At 46.4% G+C, this 15,041-nt stretch overlaps 1 protein-coding gene across 12 annotated transcripts in view; it reads right to left on the bottom strand.

Moving 5' to 3' along the window:
• The window catches only part of LOC142563987 (uncharacterized), a 128,325-nt gene that overhangs the window by 15,838 nt on the left and 97,446 nt on the right, over window positions 1-15,041 (bottom strand). For 6 of the 12 annotated variants that reach the window (XM_075674757.1, XM_075674756.1, XM_075674752.1 and 3 more), the window contains 2 exons: window positions 10,514-10,558; window positions 8,826-8,891 (listed from right to left, as the gene is read on the bottom strand). In XM_075674757.1, coding sequence (XP_075530872.1) covers window positions 8,826-8,891; window positions 10,514-10,558 — 111 coding nt within the window. Of the gene's footprint in view, window positions 1-8,825; window positions 8,892-10,508; window positions 10,559-15,041 lie in introns of all 12 variants that reach the window. The other 6 variants (XM_075674761.1, XM_075674759.1, XM_075674760.1 and 3 more) reach the window with 3 other exon arrangements.

The raw sequence follows: 15,041 nt of genomic DNA, 5'->3' as shown, positions 1-15,041 counted from the left end.
CGCGCAGTTCATTCCCGCTCTTCTCCCTTGCGTGCACAAGTCACGATCGCCAGCTCCCCCTCGCGGAGACGATTTTAAGCCCGTTGGACTTTATGCGGAACCTCACGGATACACCGACGTCAGAAATGCGCCTGAAGTGTCCATATAATTGCTATCGCAATAAAAATTGCTGATCAGAGCAACTCCTACAACTCCATGGCGAAAAAAAAAACAGCAGGGAGCATTACATCAAGCCGCCTGACTTCGCAAACCAGCTGTCCGCGAAGCCATCCCCATGGCTTTTCTGTCAAAACGTATGCCGAACACGTCGCTCGCGTTCAGAACTCCTGGCTCTGTGTGTTTGATCAATATCTAGCAAAGTAAAAAAGCCATACCTATATTCACAGTAAAAAAATAAAGGGTGAGCTCTTCAAAGCCTCCTGAAATGCGTTCCCAGAAATGTACTATCTGTCTCAACTAAATATTGCCAATCGCATAAATATATGAAAAAATAGGAACTCCTAGCTGGCAACTGTTTTTAAAGAAATCCACGTTGAAAAGCAATTCTTTTTTTAACCCGGGGGTTTTACTTTCCAAAACCATATGATATGATTATGAGGCACACCGCAGTGAGCGACTCCAGATTAATCCAGACCACCGGGACGTAGTCTCACGAACCTCGCGCAGCAAAAGCTTTCCCAATACATGAACTATACGAGAAGTTTTCACACTGATACCCGGCTTTCTCTACGTCTCCACTAGCAGCTGGAAGCTACAAGGCAGAAAAAGTCACAAGGGAAAAGGCCCGGCTGTAAGTTGAGTGTAGCGGCGGCAAATGGGCTCATCGGTGCAGCCTGTGGCGGCTGCCCGCGGTAGACTACACTAACCATGGCCTCCGAGATCGTCACGCGCCGGCTGGTTTTTCTCCGGCCGTCCCATTCGCTGCGCTTCCCAGCAAGAATGCGTCGCGCGCACCCGTTTATCCTGAAATTGCACTGTTAGCCGAGGCATGCAGCGCCAGCGGAGGCCATGGAAGAACGCAGAGCGCGAGATCTCAGCGTGCGTATTGGCTCTTTTTTTTTTTTTCGCTTTTTGCAGAGCATTTTCACAGCCAAGGGGAAAGAGCAGGCCCAGATCTTCCCAATGCATTTATTAATGAGAGTGCGTTAAGGGTCCCGTGTTGCAGAAAATCCGGCGTCGGCATCGACCGTCTTTGAACGAAAAATCATTCCAAACCACGCATAACCAACCACGCAGGCCTTCCGCGTAGCACAATGATGTTACTGACCTAACTGAATTTCTTAAAGCAAAATGCCTCAGAAAATCATAAAGTATGACAGACACACAACCTACACACAAGATAACATAGGATTGTAATTTGAATATATCACAAGATATAATTTTGTCATGCGGAAACTCAAACATAAACCCCTTTTCCAGCATTTCTACCACTCATAGGGCAGCGCTCAGAGTTCGGTTTCTTGCATCACCATCTAGATGGCACTCACCTCTGCGCATTCGCAGCCTACGCAAGAGGTTGCGTTTCTGCCAGAAAGCTCGCCCTCATGCATAGCGTCTGCCGCCAACGTTTCCCCGGTAAACATTACGGTTATATAGGCTACAGTAGCCGGGAAGCGTCGAAGCAGTCGGGGATCTTTGAATACTATCGCGTTTCGCTCTTCAAGGGGAAGCTTAAGCGTCCTCCAAATTTACGAAGGAAAACACAGCAACCTTTTAGTTTTTCGAAATCAGATCATTGTAAGCATGCACTTTTTTGTCAGTGTTATGACGTTATTTTATTCGTGTTTGCTTTTTCGCAGCTTAGATTATCTAGATGTGATACCCTGATGTTTAAATATATAGGGGTATTCCATTCCAATTCCATTCCAATTTCCATTCAGATACCTGAATGGAAATTCGGCTAATTGTGGTCGGTGATGCATTCCGTGGTCTTCATCCCGTGAAACATCGCCCTATTATTATTGCGATAGCCATTATATGGACACTCAAGGCACATTTCTGCCGTCGGCCTCGCCATCGCCGTGATGTTCCATATAAAATCCAAAGGCGGTAACGGATTTGACGCGTGCCCTACGCTGTATGTACGAGTGAAAGCTTGTGAGGGGAGCCGATGATTGCGATTCAATTTCGCCGCGCGTGTGAAAGGGAGGAGAGCGCATCGTCTTCCTTCTTGCGTGAGGCACCCAACGTTGCGAGGCACCAAGGGGAAGGAAGGCCGGGGGGAGGCAGCGTTCCACTCCGGCTGCAACTGCGCATGTGGCGGCTGCGCATGGTAGCGCGTCCCTAGCTCGATAGCGATCTGCGTTGGAGGCAGAGTCTAGGTGCGTCGATGGCTCATAGCTTTGTGCATGATGTTTTTCGGCGCTGGGTTTGCGTTGAAGTGATAGACAGCAAGAAGGTTACTTCGCTCGCCGCTGCTGCAGCGCTTGCTCACGCCAGCGTTTCGACAGGGAGTGTCCGCGGTCATCGAGTGTGATGTGTTCATGCTTGCTTGTTACCATACTTGTTAATTTAGTTAGCGAGTGAATGTTTACAAGTTGATGCGGCCGATAAATAGATATCCTTACTTCGTACCGAGGTCTGCTAATTTGCTGTTCCATCCGATGCTTCGCCCTTCTGGCGAAATTGACTTCTTTGATCGCGCACAGATATTGATCAGGTATGGACGAACCCAAGCAGGGCTGCTTTCTGTGTTATAAGCCCGTTTGAAAGCTAAAGCCATTGGGGGTCGTCGGCTGTCACCCCATAGGATGCTGTGCAATGAAGGCTGGTAGCTCTGAAGGATTTTAAAACATTCCGACTCCCGACAGCCACCTGTGACTTACGTTCTATTTAAAGTGACAGACAACCGCCGAGAACATGAATTGAGATAATCCCGCTGATGGAATAATTCCCTATCGTAGTGGCTAAAACGAGCCACATTTATCTCATTAAACGTGGATTCTTATTTTTAATTCATCGCTAAAAGGCAGCTTTCTGTGGGCGTGTTGTGCTCTTTCTTGCTTCACGCCGTATTGTGCCGCCGAAATTCACAGACAAAAGCAAGCGCCGATACCAGCTGGCGAAACTGCTTTCAAACTGGCTACATTGGTAAACCAGCTTTGAAAGTGGTCCACAAAACGATATATAAACGTATCTATATGACCCACAAATATCGAAGTATAATGTCATTCCAGCACACAATGATGTTTTAGAGACATTTCACTTCTAGTTGAATGTCGCAAATATAACTTGAGTGTCGCGAATGTGTCTGTAGAAAAAGAAAAATTAAGTATTTGAGAAAATAGGCTCCAGGATGCACAATGACCCTCTTACACCTTCAGCCGTCATTTCCAAATCAGTAAAATGGAGGTAGGCAGCCCTAATCTTTGGCTTAGGTGTTTCTCAGTGGCACTCTCACCTCGGAGTTGGTCTTCTTTAGGCTAAGCGAGCGAACGTCTTTCCCCTGGCACAATGTGCGGGCGAGAGCCGGAGGGTGAGTAGGAAGCGCAGCACGTGCCCGCTGGCGGGGCCTAGCCCCCTAGCGAGCGGCGCATGTTAAACACCCTCTCCGGTGTTGACGTCAGAGCATGCAACGAACGCTCGCAGCTGTTGCCAGAGAGTGGGCAGGTGAGCACCAGGAGAGAAGCGAGAGGAGGGAGTGATGTCACAACTGCACTGCTCGGCGGACATTGTCTATGCCATGCAACTGTTCTCCATTAAGTAGCCGGGTAAATATAATGGCGCCTTTCTGTGCGCGACGTCATTAGTGAAATAATACTTCTGGTTTCTACTTCTGGATTTCCAGAAATTTCCCCAAAGTCGTGCTCACGTGGTGGGTCTCAAAAGTCTATGATTCTGTTTTGATGTGTGGTAATCAGTGTTTTCTCATTATTCCAGACACTTCAGTAACCTAACTTGCAACTAAACTTATGCTCTGACATCACATTTATAATGAAATACATGAATTTTGCACTGTACTATATTTTTCCGATTTATTTTTAATGTCGTCCCCGGTCGTCTCGTGAGGTGAACGGGAAGGCAAGAAACTAGAGTGCCACTCGGTGCTCGTGCCATTAAAAATAATAAAACAGCACAAAAAATATAATTTTCTTGCCTCATCCAAGTCGCGGCAATAGTACCAGAGTGCCCGAAAGCCTCCCCGACGCCTCGGTTGTGAGCGCTGCGAAGGAGGAGCCGGCAATGCCCAACTCTGAAATTACGCTCTATCCGTGGGATTGGGACGGCCGAAGGAAAACCAGCCTTGAGCGCAAATCTCGGAGGCCACACGCTGCAGACGCAGCTACGTGCAGCACAAAGAAATTATTTTTAAAGCGAAGCTTTCTTTGCCTCTTCCTTCGACTTTCCCACTGCTGCTCCCCTGCTGTTGCTGCGCTGTCAGGCACACCGCGTCAGGAGGGGGGGAGGGGGGTCACAGCATGTGCATACCTGACAGGAGCGAGTCAGAGAGGAAAGGTGACACTATTAACTCGTTTTCACCCCACTGCGTCGAATGTGCACAATGCCCTATGGAGCTCCCTGGCCGTGGACACATTAGCCTCTTGACAGCTGTAATTATCCGTCACTCCCCTCAGAAGCATTACCCAAACTTCTACTATATTGCAAGCCCAGAGGGGACACAGAACTATAAGGAGGAGGGAAGAGAAGAGGCAGTTCCCATACAAGGGCTGGGGGGGGGGGAGGTCACATGAGAAGGCAAGCAAGCAAGCATAAGACTGCAGTTGCAGGGAAACTGGAAAAGCTTAAGTAGAAGGTACGGTACAGTACGTTGCTGCTATTCTTGAAAAGTAAACACACTGCAAATATGTCAAGCAGACAAACTACGCTGGGCATGCAGAAGTAGAGCCACATTAATTAAAGCACACCGCAGAGTCCAGGCGACAATACGGCAGCGGTCGGCTGTCAAATCAGCACTCCTGTTCGCGCCCCTTTAGCTTTGCGGCTATGGCATTGCTAGAGGCCGTGGATTTGATCCCAACCGTGGCAGCCGCATTTTGACAGGGGTGAAATAGAAAATGCACGTGCACTTAGATTTTGGGACATGTTAAAAAACATCACGGTGTCAAAATTAATCCGGAGTCCGCCACAACGGCATGGCTAATAATTCGATTATGGTTTAGGCACGTACAGAGCCATAATCCAAGTTTAATACTTCTGCCACAATGCGATGTGCCATATGAGGCAATGACTATGCTCAACTCCTCTCAGAGGTAAGGAAATATGGTGCACAACAACGCCTGAAGCAAACATCTCTCCCTGTATGTTCTGTGTAACGCGGACAAACAGCAGTAATGCCCGTAAGGTAGCGTTTAAAGGGACACTAAAGGTTACTGTTAAGTCAACGTGGACTGTTGAAATACCATCCCAGAAACCTCAAAACGCTTGTTTCGTGCCAAGGAGAGACTTATTTTAAGAGAAAATGCATTCTGAAGCGTCCGCGTACCTCTAGCGCAGTTCAAATCGCCCGCCCTCCGATCGAGGAGTACTGACATCATGGTCTCTTAGTGACGTTGCACCATCGGTGAGTAGAACGGCGTCCGCAGACGGCGCTACGGCTTTTATGCGCAAAACGCCAATGCACGGCCAGAAACAGAGCCGACAGGAGAGCGAAAGCGGGAGTATGGTGGCTAGCGCGAGAAACGCGCGACCATAAGCTGGTACTTCATTCTATGACGCAAACTTCGACGCTCGTCGCAACGGACCCTGACAACGACAGAATGGCTCGTGATGGTGGGCTCAACTCCAGCGATTTGAGAACTGACGAGCGTGACCTGTTGCTGAGGGCTCGCGCTGCCGGCGTCGTTGCGTACTGAAAGTTTCGCGAGCCAGCAGAACCCTAACAGCACGACGCGATAACGAAACTACTGAAACTCCAAAGCGTGCCCGGTGCAGAGTCGAGTGAAAACGAAACCTTTCGACCAACCATATTACTGAAGGGTAACGTCAAAATGTTATTTTTTCTTAGAATCGAATAGACGTAGACAAGTAGCATTTTTTTCCGTCTTATAATCGAATGAAATGATATTTTTAATATGAGTAGTTGAGTATTAGTAACACAAATTATGAGGAGTGCTTTCGTCATCGGGCTAGTACCGGAATGTCGCTGGGGGGGTCTCAAATCGTGTCATGCATTTACCTCAATTTATCGGTTACTAAAGCTCTGTTCACGATTATATTGACGCCTTAGACATTCTAGAACATTGCTCTGCCACTTTAACTTGAGTTTCTGGTAACCTTTAGTGTCCCTTTAACATCAACTCACCACTCTCGTTTTAGACTAAATGTTGAAGAAATTAAGCATTAGCCATCAACATCACCGCTAATTAAAGTCAATAAAAGCATCCAGCATGGAATGCTTCGCTTACATCGATTCCCCCAGTGTGTGGAATCTGCATAACGGGTCTTTTTGAGATCGCAGGCACATATAATTTTCAGTTACTTAACCAAATCAGCCAGTGAAGTTGGTAGGTCCAGTGGCTTTCCATGACACTGCATGATGGCATTGAAAAAACGACAGCAAGTGATTTCTTGCTGCTTTTGACACCAGATTGTAAATTCCTTGCTGCATGCAATACAGTAATATTTACCTGACATGTTCACAGCACACTTTACGCAGATAGGCGATGTTTTCTGGGACGCTTTTACGTGCACGAGGCTTTTGTTTTTTGCCCCCAACGAAATATGGCTGCCGCAGCCAGGATTCCTTCCCGCACTCTCAAGCTTAGCAGCACACCTAAGCCACTACGAAAACACAGCGGCTTAGGTGGTGAAACACAACATGGATTTCTTCAAATACCTATATAGTTGCCAAAAATCAAGAGGCTCACAGATAAGAGTACTACACTGTGGCATAAAGGTTATAAACAGGGATAAGGTGCCTCCGAAAGACTGGCCAACGTATCGATAGGAAGACATATTTTCGTCAAAGGCGGCCTAGCCATCCTCGGCAGGTCAATTTTAACACTTGTGTAGAGTGATGTCATGTGCGGACGTCGGTGGCAGCTGGCTGTAACTGGAGAGATTGAAAAGAAAATGAGCGCTGTCGCCTGACGACTTTGGGGCAGTTGTTAAGACGAGGGGACAAGAATGCGAGTAGGAAGGCAGCAGAAAAAAAAGGAAAAAGAAGAACATAGGCAGGTGTTCAGGGAGCGAGAGGGTAGGAGGCCTTCAGAGAACTGAACAGAAGCCATAGCTGTCATAGGCGGTGCGCGCTTGTGGTTTTAGAATAGCTGGTCAGCGCGCAAGTAACAAATAATTCACAGACGATTACGATACTCCCTAAAGCGAAATTTGAGTGCAACTCCATACGCATTTTCATTTCGCGATATACTGGCTGATGCAGACAATTTGTCATGCGACATGTGGCAAATGGAGCAAAGTGTGACTGCCTCGATAATCGGGAGATCGCGAAAGGCAGCACGTGGTTGACGCGCGGGCGCGATTCACAGCAGCCGCCACAAACAGACCTCAGCTAATGCAGCGCTATGTTTTCACATATAGCATCATTGGACGTGCTCACAGCATGCCGTTGGTGAACAGATATGCACTACTCTGGCACCATCTCGTCGCCATGGTCGCCGCAGAGTGGCACTACGCTTTTTTTCTCAGGCTTTCGCCATACCCTTCTCCTCCATTTTCTGCTTCATACTTTCACTGTGGCCTCCTCCTCCGCTTTCTTCCTTGCGCTCTCTTAACTTTGATCTTCCGTTACGCTCCACGTTAACTCTTTCATCTTTCGCTGTGCTCGTTCGCTCAGTTACGCCGATGACGCTCAGTGCAGGAAGTTTAAAGGGACACTAAAGGCAAATACCAAGTTCACATGGGCTCTTTAAATAGCATTACATACACCTTGCCACACTTTTTTCGTGCTAAGAAAACAGTTCACGAGAAAAATTGCATCTGAAGAGTCTGAATGCCTTTATCACAATTCAAATCTTACGCCAGCCAAGAGGGCGTGGTGACATTGCATTTGCCATCGCCGTCCTTTGCTGCCATCAATGAGTGAAACGGCACCCGACAAATGGTGGTACGGCTTTGTACACAAATAGCAAGCACGCGACCATGGGGAAACCAAGGCAATACAGAGCAGTGGATTTGGCGCTGCAGCTGCTTTTGGTGAAGTGGAGCGTTTGGGCACCCCGCCACATCACATGGAAGAGAAATTCTCTACTACTTGCAGTGTGTGTGAGTTTCGCGAGTGAGCAAAACCAGCACAGCACTACACATTAGTGAAACTACAGAAACGCGAAAGCGCGGGCAGGACAGAGTGGAGCAAAAATGAAACCTTTCGACAGCCTGCCTCGTTGTCAGGGGCAATGAAAATCAGTTCTTTCCTTTTTTTCTAGAAATGAAATATAACTGGACAAAGACCATTTTCTTTCGTCTTGTAATGCAATAGAATGATGTTTTCATAACGAGAGGTTGAGTACCACTCAACATTTAAATGAGAAGTGCCTTCATCATCGAACAGGCAGTTGAATGTCTTGGGGGAGTCTCTAATCGTGTGGTGCACTTATCTCAATTTCTCGATTACTAAGACTATTTTCGTGATAATATTGATGCCTTAGAAGTCTCTGAGCACTAATCGATCGCTTACCTTGTCTTTAGTGTCTAATAGATGCGCTCTAAAAGACTTTAGTTAAAAGACTGACTTGAGTAATGAAGCAACAGTGCGCAAGGTAAACTTGAAGGTGTTAAGATGACGACACAGAGTCTGGGGGCAATGGTAGGGGTATTTGGAAGGCAGTGGCTTGGTCTGTCCAGGCACACTAGCCTGAGTAGCTTGGCATAGGCATCATCATGGCGGTATACAGAAGTGGTGCTACCTTGTGCAGTGGAGGCGCTGAAGATGTATTCTGGAGTCTGGTAGTTTGGAATGCATCGTTAGGGGTCTTAAAAAAAGAAAATGAATAAAATGAAGACAAACAAGAACAAATAGGAGGATGACAGCAGAACAATGATGCAGAAACTTCACTGTAGTTGTCTGAATGGCCTACATGACATACATGTGTGTGTGTGTGCGCGCATGCGCGCTCGATTGAGGCTCAGCAGGCTTCAGCGGCAGCTCACCATGGCTGCTTCCTCAGCAAGGCAGCCAGCCACGGACAGCAGCCTGGCTTCCTTTGAGATGTGAAACAGCCATACAAGATTAAACAACCACATCCACTCACCCCCCCCCCCCCCCCCCACACACACACACACACACACACACACACACACACACACACACACACACACACACACACACACACATATGCGCGATTGAGAATAACCAGCCCTCTACATATCGTGGTTATTTAATCTAGAATGGCAGTGTCACGTCTCGTCGAAGGAAGCAGTGCTGTCCGTGGCTGGCTGCCGTGCAGAGGCGGCGGCCATGGCGAGCTGCTGCTGAGGTCCTGCTGATCCCCTAGTCCTGAGTAAAACGTAAGAAGCTGAAGCAAGCTTAGCGCACAAGTTATGAATATATTTCTGCCAGTTAAAGTTGATGTCTAAGGTTACACCAACAAATTTACTAGCGTCAACTTGCTCAAGCAACATGTTATCAAGACAAATACGTAATTGAATATCTATGACAAGTTTGTGTCTGCAGAAATAATTGCCAGTTAATTAGCGTTTAAGTATGTGTAATGTCAAGCTTGCCTACCCTCAAATTTCAGCTCGTCCACCCCCAAAGTTCAAGTTAACCCAACCCCAAATTTCAATAAGGCCCACCCTCAAACTTAAGTTGGCCCGCCCCCAAATTTCAAGTTGGCCCACGCTTAGGTGTCCTCATGCATTTTCTATGGAGCCCTATGTATTCCCAAGGACATGCATAAATCTGACCACATGGGTATTCTCTTTGATAAATTTTATTAATTTTTTTCAAGGCTATTTTCAAGCTGCTGTCGTAACGACAAATCTTAGCAAGTAGGCTCATATCCGACGATGAAAACATACTCGCAATTCAATTGCTCATGACTGACCAATGAGCTTTGTTTTGCTTTACCATTGACGCTTTTCTAGGCAAGACCATGCCAGCTATGGAACCAGCCACTGAAAGCCTGAAACAGATCAATGCATAACCAAAGCGCAATCTAGTCGGCTTTTTCTCAAGAAAACTGTACCATCAATGTGCCCACCAACCGCAGTGACTTCTTTAAGCCAAGTTAATAGAGCTTCCTGTAGCTTAACGTGGTGGGTTTATCTGCCTCCTTCGCATCGACGCTGAAGTGGAGCACATTCTTCATTATTTAATAACATTGTCCAACGAACGTGCACAATGTCGACCGTGCAAGGTTCAACTCTTTTGTCAAATCCGTGTGTTTGCAGGAAAGTCTACGCTTCAGCAAGTTGCGCAATTGCACCACAATGCCAACAGATGGCGACACTCATACATGCGGTCTATAGTCTATGAACATTTAACACATAAAACATAGCAACAGGTCTTTCTGATCAGCAAAGCAATGTTCATACACAACTTGGGTATTAGAAGTGCCATTCGCTAGCTTACGAAATTGATTACTGACCTTACCTGTTCGGAAGACTGCTCACTACGGAGTTTTGCTGTCCTTGATCTCTGTAAAAAGGCATACATTGGCGCAATGCTTTAACACTGGCGTGGTGGCGCAGCGAACTTTTCACCTAGAAACATGAAGTGAAGCTGCATCAATGTGCAATGAGGAATGGCTTGGAACATAAAATCACACTTCTTCACAAAAAAAGGAGGCGGGCTGACGGGGCGAGTTATATTCCACTACGCCGCAAGGGTGCATAGTGCCAAGTAATAACAACAGCACGACATCCGAGACGGACAAGTGCTAGCTTCAGACTGAGGCTCACGGTGAAAAATGCAGTGATTTATACAGCTTACCAGTGATTTGTACATATCGTCACAGTGTAGTGATGGTGAAAAATAAGACTGCCAAAAGCTCCAGCTAAAATTGACGTCTTTATAGGGAGAACGAGGAAAAGCAAGCAATTCCAAATGTGCAATGAAGTGGCAAGCCCAGTTGTCAAAATCTGATCTACGGGTCACCAAGCGCACCAAGTGATAACTTCGCAACAGTTGCTAGACTGTGAAAAACAGCCACAATAAACAGATAACGTACGTGTGTCAATATTTTCCTTGCACTTGTGTATTTATAGGGTCATTCTACACCAACCATCCCAGACACTGCCCTCAGCCATCTTAGATTTCTCCATAAGAAATTATGGCAGATCGGTGCTTCAGAGAGAGTGTTTGCTGAAAGTTATTTTTTTTAATATTACTCATCTAATCGAATGAATTTTCTTTGAGTGGGTGAAACTACCTACAACATAAAAATCAATTGCGCATTTGGAATTAGTGCACGCTTTCAAGAGAACCTTTCGCATGATTTAGGAACTTAGTTCATTAGCACTTGCAGAGACTGACATTCTTTGCATCTGCAGTCTTTTATTGCCTTTTTATATTGTAAAGTATAGCACAATTACAAATTTATATTTAAACATAGTGTTACGGCACAAGCAAGAGTGGTGGCAGTCAGAAGACGACGATCTGATGTGTAGAAATGGAACAATAGAGCTCCACAGTGATCGTCACCTCGGACTGGACAATGTGACAGATGAAACAGGACTTGATACAGCGCGGCCCACATCAACGCCTACAACGGTTCTCTTGGCTTAGCCATGGCATCCGGGAACATTCTGCCACAGCACCAACCACCTCGACATGGAAGGCTGGATCACCATGTGTGAGCGTGTAAGTGCCCACAACAAATGGGATCTGATGAATACGGTGGCTAACTTGGTGTTCTACCTACAAGGCATGGCAAAGGTGCAGTACTATAACCACGATGAAGAGCTTAACAGCTTGGACACATGCAAGCAGAAGCTGAGGAACTTGTTCGGCCATCGCACCAGGTGGAAGAGCAGTGCTAAGGAAGAACCAGTGATCCGCGTCCAAACGTCCACAGAATCATACGTCTGTTACATCCAGGACCTGCTGGCTCTCTGCCATAAGACCGACAGCGATATGGCTGAGTCAGACAAGGTTGTGCATGTACTGAAGAGGATCGCTGACAACGCTTTTAACCTGCTAATGCGCAAAAATTGTGCAACAGTACAGGACATCATAAAAGAGTACCAGCACTTTAAGGAGGCCAAGAGCCACCACGTTGCAAAACCGTTCCCATGTCTGCCGACCACAGCTGCAGCATCCTCTTGTGACAACAGGGTAGGAATGCTGTGACAATCATCATCAGACGACCTAAGGCAAATAGCAAGGCGAGAGCTTGAAACCATGGCTCCTGCAGCCTTTTTTCCGCCTCAGTGAGCCTTACTTGCTTACAGTGCCATTTGTGCAGGCACTAGTCGGCAAAGAACTCGCTAACCTTGGAGTTCATTCTGCATGCACAGTTGCCGCTTCACAGCTGTGTAATCATCCTTGTCCATCCACTGGTCAGCAGAACCGGTCAGCAGCATCAGAGGTTCCTCTACAGAAACCTCCTATTCACTTACTCTCGACACAGACGAACTTAGCAATAGGACTACACCTGATCTTTCTGCACAAGCTGCTGACCTCTGCCTTCTCTTGAAAACTTACTGCGACATTTATTACCTTGACGGCCACCCTTTAGTCCAGACATCGGTGGTTCAGGCTGTCTACCAAGTTGAGATTTCGAAATTCACTGAGCTTTCCAGGTTTTACCTGAGTGTCTTTGCAAAATTTCCTGAGTGACAAAACTTTGTTTTATGTCAAGATTGGCTGGCACCATGTCGCCTGATGCGGTCATTCTCTAGTAAGCTTGAGAAAAATTTTTAAAAATGACGTGATCCAGTTTGAACAGTAAGGAGTAGTACTTATTTTATTCAAAAAGAAAACAGAAGGGAGAGTGCAGTAAAATGCATAGCGAATAAAACATCTTCAAAAAAAGAACGGTAAAGCCAATTGTAAATCGAGTCAAACATTTTCAAGTACGAATAAAAGGAGGTGCACATAGAAGTAAATGTTTTCAACTATGAGTTATTTCTATCAAGTGATAGCAAGCTCATTGGTATGAGGCCCGAACTTTGTCACAAGTGAGATCCTCACTCAGCAGCTGGATAGTCTACCTCAACTGTCCTGACATGCTCCCAGCCTGTGCGCAGCGCCTGTGTTGCATTTCACTGCTTTTAAGTGTTTATTTTGGTTTGGATGAGGGACACCAGAACCTTGGCATCAGCCAACACTTTGTCGAACTCAACCTCCTTTGAAGAAGTGGCAGCACACTTCCTTCTTCATTCATCCCTCAATGCATGGTCCTTTCAATTCTCGCCCTCCTTCTGCCCTACGGACCATGTGAAGCATCCTCTTGGACAGTTTTAAAGTCAACACCCAATTTTTCAGACTCCGTAGGGGCCGTAAAAACGTCAGAAAAATCGGGCAAAAAAAAATTTAGTATGGATGCCTATTACCGCCCCCAAGGGGCTCAAATCGCCACTGGCAGGTATGAAAAAAGCTCTGAAGGACTGCCAGTACACTTATTAGGCATATCAGTGCTCGTAATGTGACAGGAGACTGTGTGTGCACGTGTGTATAATTAAGAAATACATACTGTATCTAGTGACTATTGTCCCTTCCCACACTTAAGCTTCACCACAATACCTTTTGTATGCTTCACCGTGTCACGTTTCTGTATTGAGGTGAAGCCGACCTTCAGGTTCCGGCATTATGCAACGTGCCGTGCTTTCCCAGCTTCGAAGCCAATCGCGAGAATTACAAAGGTGGAGTCGGTGCCATTGCTGACAATGGCGAATTCTTTCAATGAAAACCATACCACCGAATGGCAAGAAGCTTAATAGGGAATGTCGAAGCAGCTAGGCCTACGTTGCCGCAGTGTTTTCTTTATAGTTATACTCTTAAGCAAAATTACACCCTTTGGGCAGTATTTTGCCACACAACAATAATTGTCATCTGTCTTGTCTGCCTTTCCTTTCTTTAACACTGCGAGCCCGGTACTTCCAAGTCACGAACAGCATGCGCATTATCATAGTGACAGAGCATTGTTGACAGGGAAGTAGCAAGCGCAGCGTTTTCAAGAAACAAAACGCAAGCAAGACAGATGACGATTGTTGTGTGGCACATATACACCCCAAAGGGTGTACATTTGTTTAATAGTGTACGGCTGCCAGCAGATCTGCGTGCGAGAGCACCGATTCGAGACGGTGAGATAATCGAAATGGCGGCGGTGGCTTTCACGGCAGTCACGGCAAAAAGTCCGGAAAATAGGACAGCGAAGGATTCTTGCATCCGAAATTTCAGACGTTTCCATACATTCTCTATGGAGTACGCGGTGGTGCCGCGAAGCCATCCGAATTATAGGGCATGTCTCAAAAATCGGGTGTCCGGAAAATCTGTCATTGACTGTACACTGGCAACTCCTCCAGCCAACGACACGGCATCAAAGACAATTCGTTACAATCCCTCTCTGTTAGTCGAAGCCAGCATTAGTGCGACTTTCATTCCCTTTCAATAAATTTACAGCAAATTTTCCCTGATAGAAGCACAGATTCCCCGAGTTTTCCCTGGGTATTTTCAGACTATTCAAATTCCTTGAGAATTCCCAGTTAGTAGACACCCTGTGGTTACTTATCATATTTACACCAGGGATGGCAATCCAATACTCCGCTGGCCATACCGTGTTTCATATGCTGAACGACAAGTGATACAAGAAGTCGAGATAAGACGTTGACTAAAGGCGTTATCTAGCCATCCTGCAGTCCATGGGTGTCCCCTGTTGTTCTTGTGAAGGATGACAGTTGGCGCTTTTGTGTCGATTAGGACACCTCAACAAACTCACGCACAAATATATCTACCCTTGCCGCATATTGATGACACATCAGACTGCTTACACGGAGCTAAGTAAATTTTGTCCATAGACCTTCGATCAGGCTATTGGCAAATCTCGGTAGATGGCATAGATCGTGGAAAAACTGCCCTCATAAAACCCGACAGTCTCTACCAATTCAAGGTTATGCCATTTGGTTATCATAATGCCACGGCAACTTTAGAAAGAATGAACTACTTAATTCGTAGCTAT

This window comes from Dermacentor variabilis, chromosome 11 (genome assembly GCF_050947875.1).
Source record: "Dermacentor variabilis isolate Ectoservices chromosome 11, ASM5094787v1, whole genome shotgun sequence".
NCBI classification, from domain to species: domain Eukaryota; kingdom Metazoa; phylum Arthropoda; class Arachnida; order Ixodida; family Ixodidae; genus Dermacentor; species Dermacentor variabilis.
This window is presented reverse-complemented; position numbering and strand designations above follow the sequence as displayed.